The 11,310-nt window shown below is 38.8% G+C and overlaps 1 protein-coding gene across 1 annotated transcript; it reads right to left on the reverse strand.

Moving 5' to 3' along the window:
- Positions 1-337: 337 nt before the first annotated feature.
- LOC137299133 (methyltransferase-like protein 27) lies at positions 338-9,976 on the reverse strand. The gene is made up of 6 exons (XM_067831665.1): positions 9,923-9,976; positions 5,727-5,837; positions 5,121-5,252; positions 4,608-4,746; positions 3,071-3,163; positions 338-2,704 (listed from the first exon to the last, which is right to left on the reverse strand). The coding sequence occupies exons 1-6, from the start codon at positions 9,947-9,949 to the stop codon at positions 2,496-2,498; spliced, it is 711 nt and encodes a 236-aa protein (XP_067687766.1). The 5' UTR covers positions 9,950-9,976; the 3' UTR covers positions 338-2,495.
- Positions 9,977-11,310: the final 1,334 nt, after the last annotated feature.

Raw genomic sequence — 11,310 nt, forward strand, 5'->3', positions numbered from 1 at the left:
CGCCAACAACCGAAGGTAGATCACAGCATGTGCATAATAAAGGAGATTTGAAGAGCACTTGACAACAAAAGTATCAAGGAAAGTAATTCTATAATTCAAAATTGTTTGTTAATGTGCACTGACTGGAAACCTTAATACTTGATTAAACAAGTTAGAAACTGTCGCATCCAATGCAGTGTCTTGCTTTGTTTGAATAAATCACAAGTCATTTCGTGGAAATCATGGAAGGATGAATGAAAGTATTCATACACGTTGATTCCCAAGTTGAACCGGAACCGTAACCCGAATCAGTCCGGAATGAGCTATATGGTGAAACAAACAAATAACAACGCCATGTGGTAACTGATAATTGTATTCTAAAATTAACGAATGTTACAAATCAACACAACAGTATCGCTGTGACTTACTGATGCTAAGGTATAATGATCATCACGCTCAATGTTGAGCTTCTTGTAACTTGAGCTGTCACCTGAGATGACAGACTAGATTTGTGCCCCTTATACACCCATGAAAAAAAGACTCCAGGAGATTTTCCAACAGTTCACAGAGGTGTAAAAGACCTGCCAAAATGATCGAACTAGAGTTACCTCCATTTTGACAGGACATCCAAGGTATCCAAGGTAAACAAACATTGTTGACAGTCGATCGTTTGTACTTCGCTGCAGTCGCTTCCTAATTAGAACTAGCAACGTCAAGAAATAGCGCAAATCTAAACGCAGAGCACGCCGCACTTACAACACTATTGCACAACATAGGATCATTGTATCAGGTACTTTTATTATAGAACTATTATGCTCATGTTCTTGATCAGTTCAAACTTCAGAGAGGAGGTTCCAGGAACCCCTAGCGTTCTCTAGTATTGTATATAATTGATAAGTTGAATTGATTAACCGGCGACATCGTCTTTTCATGCTGCAACATAAATCATATATACTGACGGAACACGACACTATTCCTTTCGACATAAAGGCTAAGTACGATTGCAAGATTTACTGTACGTATTGTTAATATTCTGGAAACGTTCTCCAGATTCAGTTACTCTTTTCGAAATCACACTGTAAAATGTAAATGTAAATTCGGGATTATCATCGGTGAGTGAGTGAGTGAGTAAGCTGCGAGCGAGTGAGAGAGTGAGTGGATGGGTGTGATAGAAGGATTGTATGCCGCTTTTAGCAATAGTCACCGCAGTATCACCTGGGGGACACCTTCAATTAGGTTTAAATATCCTACCCATGTGACTCACCCGAAGCTGAGTCATGAAGAGAGAACGCTTTAATCAGGAGGCTACTAGTTATTTTGCCCTGAAATCGTCGTTAAAAGACCTATTCTGATAAAACACAGGATGTTAACCAAACTACAAGAACACATCATATACATTGTTATACTCCTACGGTTCTTGATCTATTAGTCAAACCACCACTATTGTTCAGAAACATAAGACAAAGGTAAAACAAAAATGGTAATAATGACTGAAATATATACACCAAATTGGGACATTTAATGTAATCTTTCCATATCATCGCCACCACCTCCATCCGCAACCTAAGAATATGTATCTTCGATCACCAAATTTATCTGTGTATATGATGTGTAAAATGTGTGTATATGTTGATATCATAGGAACAGTTAAAAGCCATGAAAGATGTATGAATGAAAATTTGGAAAACCCATGACTTATCATGAAATACATTCAACATTCGACAGTAATGGTGACACGGACGTGGGTGAACATACTTTCCGAAATTCTCGATTGGCAACAAAAGGGCGTCATGTGAATACATTACCGCAAATTATGGGAAAAATACAAAACAAAAACCCCCCAAAATAAACCAACCCCACTGAAAACCCAAAGCACCCCCCCACCAAAAAAACAAACAAACAAAAAACCAAAAGAAAAACCAACAAAAACAACAACAAACACCCCCCCCCAAAAAAAAAAAACAAGAAACCATAACAGCCAACCCCCCCCCAAAAAACAACAACAACAGCAAACAAACAAAAAACAAAACAAAAACAAACAAACAAACAAAACACACACGCACACACAAAACAAAAACACAAAACAAACAAACAAAAAACCCAAACATACAACAAAAACAACCCCCCCAAAAAAAACCCCCAAACAAACAAACAAACAATAACAACAACAGAACCCAAAAACAAAACAAAACGAAACAAAAAAAAAAAAGCCAAACCCAACCCCCTCCCCTAAAAGCCCAACACCTCCTTACAGCAGCTTCTGTTGTTACAATGTGAAAATAGTTCCTTACTGCACACACATGAGCACCTTTCGTTTTCCGATTTTTTGAGTGTCCTGTTGGAAGAAACACGTGTCTAATTTCTAAGCCTTAGTTTTAGTAAGGAATACAATTCGGCATCAACCTGAAAGAATCACCCCCAAAAAAGTTTATGATTAGTGAGACCAAAATAAACATTCCACAAATCAAATACATTCTTTTAGACTGTAGTCCGATGGAGCTGACCTTTCGAGATTTTTAAAACTTCTTTTCTGACACAAGAACCTTCAAACTAAACAAAGTCCCCGGACCGTCTGTGTGAGACATTTCTCCATCTTCAAGTGCAACGGAAGTGACCTCCCACACGCCCTCTTGTGCCTGCTGGTCTATAAGGGGAAGTAATCGATTCCGTAAGTTGTCTGCGTTGTTGATATACTTGGTTGGAATCGTGAAAGTGATTCGACCACCTGGTGAATATCAATTTGCTGAGTTAGTTGGTGAATGTGTGTGTGTTGTCTAAGGCCTCTTCAGTATCATTCTAGCTATATGACGGCGGTATGTAAATAAACATAGGTCTATGCAACTGGAATATGAAATGTATCAACCAAGTCAAACCAGTCTAAACACAAATCCCAATACTCACCGCTGATGACAGGGATCTGATTTATTCCAGAAAACTATTATGTTTCTCTAGATTCACAAACTCATTTATGGCAACATTCAAAATGTTACGACATTCATCGTTAGGTCCAATGACGATTACATCCTGGGTTGTTTACTAAATTCACATGCACGCACGCGCGGAAAGACAAGTCAATCTCAACCAAGATCACCTGGTTTAACGACCCGAATCATTTCCTGAAAGGCCTCACAGGGTACCAGACCTTCGTTAAAGGCACCCGACGCCACAATGTAGTCATAGTAATCTAAAAACATACAAGCACTATATTTAACAAAAAATCCGATCAATATGTACAGGCCGGGGTCCAAAACTCCAAAACCCCATTGATTTCAAATTCCTCTCCCACCGGCTACTCCTCAGCAGTGTAGATATCTGCCCAAGAGCGACACAACTAAAACAGCTATGGGTGCCTGACAACAGCCTGGCGATGCCAGGGTTAACCTTGGAATTTACTACTAGAATAAGCATGTTTCTTTAAGTGACATTTTCGAAGTTGGTGTTTTATGAATTCACAACTTCTTTCTTTCCAATGGATGCGATGTTTCGGTATAGGTTCTAACACCGTTATCAAGAAAAAGAAGCTAAACAGATTCAGATTTGTTGAAGTTTAACATCGGCTTTTAACATGTAGCCAAGAAGCTAAACATATGCCAAAGGAGAAATATATATATGGCAGAGATGTGAGTTTATACAATAGAGGGGTTGAATGTATATTGTGTGGACATGAGGTTTGTTGTGATAAGAGATGACGAAGCCAGTGGGTAAAGATGGGTTATTCTTGATTAGGTTTGATTAGTTGATCGTAAGCCGTAAAGATATAACAACCTTGATCTCTGTTGATTGTCGGGCTGAGTCGTTTGATGTTGATTGTCTTTAAGAGTTTCCTTGTCTTGTAATCTGACTGGTTGGTTTCTAGGATGCTGATGTTCCAAAGTATGAACAAAGAATAAACATATGTCTTATAGAAAATGTCCAATAACCCCTTCACTACATATTTTGATGGTTAAGAGATTAGTTTGATTGGCATTTATGAAACATGAAATTTCTCTTATTTTCTGAATATACAATCTTCAATAAAGAGATGTCAGCAACAGATAAGTGAGCAACCCTAGCCCTGCGCAGCAAAGTGTCAGGGGAGTTGAGGAGAGGGGCAGTTTCCCAGCCTGCCTGATATATGAAACCCTTAATGAAACATTTCGACACTCAAAGACTCGTTTTTATGGAAACGCACTTTCTCGGGCTACCTGACTGACACAGTGGTAAATCCAAGTCTGGATTTGAAAATGAGAATTATATATTTGAAATGTTTGTATTGTCAGAAACTTTTTTCTGTTTGTCATAATAGCATGCTTTTTTATACTTGGGCACAACATCATCTTGAACCCGTTTTTTGTGATATTTGATGGGATGTACTTGAATATTGCGATGCTTTGTATCAAGAAACTGTACTGACAAGGCCAGGAGGCCACACACATCTTTGTAAAGGTTTGGACCGCGGCCTTTAAACGCTGCAGATAATTGTGCGTGGGTAGATGATGTATCATCTGAATTTTTCATATGACTTATAAACATCTAAGTAATATATATATTTCAGTATCAAATCTCTGACATATTTATATTTCGATGTTCTTGATATCAGTTATGTCGACAAGACCACACTGAGTATTTACTTTAATCGTGTTTCTCACCCGTTTCTATGGCACCGTTCCTGTCTTTGTTCATGAATGCACAGAGGTATCTTTGGTAGAAGTTGCGACGTTTGACCACATTCAGCATATTCTCTGCTGGATCCAAATAATCGACGTGTGTGAACCCATGATTCTTTAGCTAAAACATCAAGTAAAATTGCTGACATACAACACCACATTTACGACATGCAAAATGTGTTTAAGAAAAATATGTGATGTTTTAATTTTGGCGAGCAAAATACCCTGTAAACATATATGATGTTTTCAAGACATTTTCAAATTTGTCACATCAGAGACAAAAGACGATTCCTTATTTTGAATTGTAACACACGCCCTGGTGTAGCGTCAAGTGAACAATTGAAGCGTTCTCCTTTGGGAACATCTGGTATTGACACACGATGGTAGTGATGCACAAACACATACTCATCACGATGTAATCGGGACTGTACATTCGACTCTGCTTGTAGAACACATTTTCGTTGGATGTGAAATGGCTTTTGAGCTACTAGTTACCTCATTTCCCAGAAGACCTGTGCCAGCTGCGACGTCAAGGATTTTTACTTTTGATCTATTTTCTTCTGGGATAATTTTGGCCATGAAGTCTCCAACAACTTCATGAGGTCTCCAACCGATTTTTGAATACACCTGTAAGCAGAATTCGATTTGGGCAAGTAAAGTACAAAGAATACAGACATGGAGACAGACACACACTGACTCTGACACACACCTTTCGAAGCAACACGCATTACATGGCATCACAACTACTCAAGTTTGATCAGTTCACACGCGCATCAGTCGTGTTCAAATGACGTTTGGTCAGAGATACACAATTAGGGCAAAACGTAACTAGGAAGTTGCATTTGGCCACCATTTTGGTCAGAGATACACCAATTAGTGCAAAGTGTAACCAGGAAGTTGCATTTGGCCACCTTGTTGGTCAAATTGAGAAACCTTGCCCACCTGCCTAGAGAAAATACACCATTGAGCTTCGTGTGATGTTAATCCCGACTAAAAGAACCTTCAAAAGTTGAGTCATTCCAAATTCCAGAAGTAAACTAAACAATCTTATGTCTGATACGATGCTGATGATCGTGAACATTGGCTACGGATTTCTGTTACCTGTTCATAGTCTTCAGCAAAATCGCTGAACATGTCTGCGATATCACGAGGCGTCATTGTTTTCCTGAGGCTGAAATCAAACCGTGCCTGTGTGTGACGTCCTGCCATCTCCTAGTGAAGAGAATAATATTCCTGTCGTCAGATTTGTGCTTGCATGTATTTAACCATATTAAAACTTGGAATCAAATGCCTTCTCTTCTGTGCCTATGTCTGACGTCCTGCCATATCTTAGTGAAGACAATGAGATTCCTGTCGTCAAATTTGTGCTAACATTTTTCCATTCAAATGAGTTCTGTTGTTTGATTATCAGATTGGAATATGTGAACTATTAACATGATTGATGTCTCATTCGAAAAAAGAAAGGATATTTTATTTTTACAGTTTATACAACACATTTTATGTTGGAGAAGCTTTCCATATTCACAACAAATCTTCACTGTTCTTTTTCTTCTGATTCAAAATCATTGTAATCTGCCACGCAAGTTTATGCCATTGTTTCTCGGGGATTTGGGATAAATGATAGTGCTTGTTGTTCCTTGGTGTGCTCACCATAGATTGTGAAAAAGTAGCATCAAGGTATATATATTGTCACTGACGGGGGTACCTGACTTGCTCTTTGTATAGTGTTAGAGACGCCGTATACTTTAATGACCTCCTTGATGATCTGTTCCTGTATGCATGTGAATCGACGCTTAACATAACTGTATCTTTAGCTGAATCACTGAACTGACAATTCAATAACAATTAAATAGCCAGTTCTGTCCCACCAGAAGATGTCAGATGTGTTCCAGTCCTTTCACCTAAGATTTCAAAGAGCGATTCGTGCTCAAAAAGTATTTTTTTATCAGGATTATTACATTGATGTAAAGTTGCATAGGTTATTTTGGCAGGCATACAGAGGGTCTTTTCCAAATGTGATCAAACTGATTCAATTTACTATTTGAGTTGATATTTCTTAGTTTTTTTTCACGGTTTACCTAGTTTTGCATGTGTGTTATATTTTTATTGAAACGTTCACATACTTTTTCTTACGCGACATTTAGTGTACTGGATGCTTTAATCCAGAATAAATCGGATTCATTTAAATATTGTAACATTTGGAAAGAGATCTCTCCAACCAGTGGAGATAACTGTGTGTCACGAGGTGAAATGTAGATAAAAGGGAAAAGGAATTAGATGCAAAACATGTGTTAATATCATACATGATTATATTTATATACATTACACAGTTGCACGTTAGTCTTCTGAAACATGATTGCAACAGCTGGGATCAACGTTCTACGATTGAATTGTTCTTTGAATAAATTGCAAGTGATTGTTGAGGAAGGTGTATGAAAGTTCATTTAGCTGAAACAGGAACGCGGGAGTGTAGAATTGTGAATAAAAATAGTCTGTAGTAGTTTGTGGCCGTTTCTCCAGTGGTTAACGCATGTCTGTCTGTACGTGTGTGCGGATATTTGAGTGAGTGAGTGAGTTTAGTTTTACGCCGCACTCAGCAATATACCAGCTATATGGCGGCGGTCTGTAAATAATCGAGTCTGGACCAGACAATCCAGTGATCAACATGAGCATCGATCTGAGCAATTGGGAACCGATGACATATGTCAACCAAGTCAGCGAGTCTGACCACCCAATCCCATTAGTTGCCTCTTACGACAAGCACAGTCACCTTTTATGGCAAGCATGGGTTGCTGAAGGCCTATTCTACCCCGGGACCTTCACGGGTCGCGAATCTTTGAATAGACCAAAGATACATATAAGCCTGAAACGATAATTAAACTAATGCAAGCAATAATATTGTGAATTATCTGCGATTAATTTTTTTCGATTAGAGAACGTGGCTCTTTGAAAACACACATTTATGCATTATAGTAATTGTTTATCAGTGGCTGTACCTTACAAATCCATAAAGGGCACACTACAGGTGTTAGACTCCTTTCAGGTCTTATTGACACAGCTATAGTCAAACCTATTTTTGTAACACCTGCAAGCATCTGTTTTAATGTGCACTGACAGTGCCTGACTGACTTAATCCAGTAAATAGATCTTGGAAATTATACCACCCCATCCTAGATAGGCAGAGACGACAGTATTCACCGTGTCAAGCGGACGCTTTAACCACCAGGCGATTCCACCACGCCGGGCATCAATAGCTGGAGAAGAATGGATATCCCATGAGCCTGCTAGTTCCATCTCTGTTTCATCTCAACTATATAGCTAGTGGTTTGTCAGTGCATTAGACATTGTATGAACTACAGGAATGATCATCTTGATATTTGTTCGACTCAAACAAGCAAACCCAATGTTATTTATGATAATTATTTCTCTAGTTTTCCACAGTAACCATTGATTAATATATATACATTCCCTTGAAACGTTTGACAGAGAGGATAAAATCAAACAATCAATGGAAGCACAATACATAATGTTCCATTGTTCCGTTCTCTTCACAATTAAATGTTGGACAGTGACGTCACAACAAACCCAAAACACACCCCCCCCCAAAAAAAACAAAAACAAAAAAACCCAAAAAACCAAAAAAACCATAAAAACAAAAAAACAACAAAAAAACCCAAAAAAACAACAACAAACAAACAAAAGAAAAACAAAGAAACCAAAAAACCCAACCAAACAAAAATACGACAGGGAGGACGATAGGAAGTCTGCTTAAAAGGGTGTGTGGTCGAAGCAAGTCCTTCAATTGGTCAATGCTTGCCGTCTTCCTCCATTTGTGTCAAGATCGTTTGGTTGAGTGTCGGAATCTGCTTTCATTCGACTTGTAGTAATAGCAGTTACGAGCTGGTAGGTGTCATGAGTGGTGATCGATAGGCTAATGGCTCATGATTATATTTAGATGAACTTTTACTCGATTGCATGCGATGGTAGCTTAGCGATCGGCAAAGTAGGCGGGTGGGGTACACCGAAGTGTTCGGCCTTGCACTGTAGGGTATTGTACTGTGAAGCGTTTCAAGTCGGGGGCCATCTCAAAACAATATATATTTTTTACAAAAAATCCTTAATCCTCACAATGACAAGAGGGCCTGTGATATAGACCTACTCTGGTGTTGGAAACAGTTCTTGCCACACGATTGTTGAAAATATGATTCTTTGTTTTTCTTTGCTGAAGACAACCCTGATGGGAACTGAGTTTTGCATATACACCTTGATGCTCCGAGAGTACTGTGTACGTGGTTTTGTTTTTTACTATGGAGCAAAATGAAATGTGAGTATTTATGTTCCAGATACCTAGCAGATATGCAGGAACTTCAATTTGGAAATATATTTGTCTCAAAGAATGATATCCCCCTTGTCCATTGGTACGGAGCTTGTATGCGAGCTTTAAGAGTTTGAGGTAAACAAAGTGAAAGAACATTATGAACAGGTTTTGTCAAAAAAGATAATACTGCTTGGCACAAAACCATGGCTGTCAGTGGAGCAATGGAGATCTGTAACAGTTCTATAACTTGATACATTGTCATATGAGCTGTATCAAGAGTTGGGATTATATGGGTTCATTAGAACAGTCGGTCTCTGGGGCCGGTCTCTGTGATTAATGGCATGACTGGTCCCCAGAAGATGACAAAGTTACACGCTTCAGTCAATATGAAAGATGCCAGTGTAAGACAAATTGCTCCGAAATTCAAGGACCTCTCGATCACAGAACTCTGTCAATAACAGTAACCTCTGTAATGAAGACTCAAATAAAAAGTCTTTCTCTTGTTGGACGTACCGATAATACCCTACACATCTCCCCTCTTCTGTGGGAAATATTGATACTGGTCACAGTGGACTGTTGGCATGTTGGAAGTTGCCATGGCCTTCATCAATTCATTGGTAATGTAATTTGCTTTGTAACTGGTTAAGAGAGAATATCATATATTGGTTGTTGGGTTGATTCCTCTGAGAGGCGAACAATTCACAGCCTTATAATAACCATATGCATTGACTTATATTGCACAGCTAGAAAGTTTAATTCTAAGCTGCAGAACAAATATCTTCAATTGGTGGCCATTGTGAGAAACTATGTTGGGGTTGAAAACAATTTTGAATATGCATATCTTTTAAATAAAGCTGCCAGTAGGTTTTGGAAAAAATATAATAAAATATTAATTTTATTAAAAATAGGTTACAATATACAGTTCATTACTAGGGGCAGCAGCTAATGAAAGGAATGAGATGTAATGAAGTCAACTCACCGAAAGCTGCGAGGGAGACTTCAACATGGACTGTTCCCCACCGTTCTGCAAACAATATCTAATAACTGTGAAGTTTGCTTTGGTCTGCTCGGTTATGACAGATGTTTCTGCTCCGATGTTCATACCATCTGTGCAAGTTTATCATGTGACCAGACCTGTCTTCTGTTTGTGATTCAGCTTTAATAGATGTGTATTCCACCATGACTTCAGTAATACTGGATTGAGATTGGTTAATCAGTCATTCAGAGGTACATAATGCCGTTATATACATCTGGTTGTCCAACAAAGTGTGTGTTTTTCATAAAATCTCAATAACGTGGTTATGGTAGAATGGAGATAAACATACTGTCTTTGAAAATCAGAGGTATATAGCGAAATTATAATACCTCTAAATTATATGTCAAACCGAACGCGTACGTTTATCTTCTAATTATTTTGTTTTAACTGCAAGACTAGTGAGTGAGTCGATGAGGCTTTATTTGCTGAATATATGTCCTAAAAGTACAAAACTTGTTTAACAAACTATCGTTAAAATAATTGGAATGGTGTAACCAAGCTGTCAACTGTTAAAACGAAAACGCAGTACTCCCGACATGGCTACAATGTCCTCCGTCGTAGAATCGCTGCAATAATACTAAAAGCGGCGTAAAACAATATTGATTCACTGATCTCTGAGAGCAGTTCGTAACAACTAGTTGAAGTGTTCGTAAATGAGTAGTCATGAAATGTCAATTGATCTCTTTGCTTCCTGAAATACTTCCAACGTGGCCCGAATTTGAACAAATTTCGTACTAAAACGTGACATATTTGTTACCTTCTCGGCACAGAGAGCTCTTGTTACATTGTTGTTGACAGTTACCGTTATAAACTGTTTGGGACCCGTGAAGGTCCCGGGGTAGAATAGGCCTTCAGCCACCCATGCTTGCCATAAAAGGCGACTATGCTTGTCGGGAAGAGGCGACTAACGGGATCGGGTGGTCAGGCTCGCTGACTTGGTTGACGCATGTCATCGGTTACCAATTGCGCAAATCGATGCCCATGTTGTTGATCACTAGATTGTCTGGTCCAGACTCGATTATTTACAGACCGCCACCATATAGCTGGAATATTGCTGAGTGCGGCGTAAAACTAACCTCACTCACTCACTATAAACTGTTTGGTGCCGGAAGTTTCACAAGGATGAAGTAAGTGATTAATGTGTAACGCTGCATCAACAGTCTTGGCAACTACAGGTGGTTCCCATGTACCTTTGAACAATTCCTGGTATTTTCCAACCACCGGAATTGTGTATTCTCTAATGACACCGTGTGGTATCCCGACAAAGAAGACATCTATTTTTTCTTGTTTATGGGGCTATTCTCTGGACTTAAGAACGGACACGTGTGTCA

Source organism: Haliotis asinina, chromosome 10, assembly GCF_037392515.1.
Source record: "Haliotis asinina isolate JCU_RB_2024 chromosome 10, JCU_Hal_asi_v2, whole genome shotgun sequence".
NCBI classification, from domain to species: Eukaryota; Metazoa; Mollusca; class Gastropoda; order Lepetellida; family Haliotidae; genus Haliotis; species Haliotis asinina.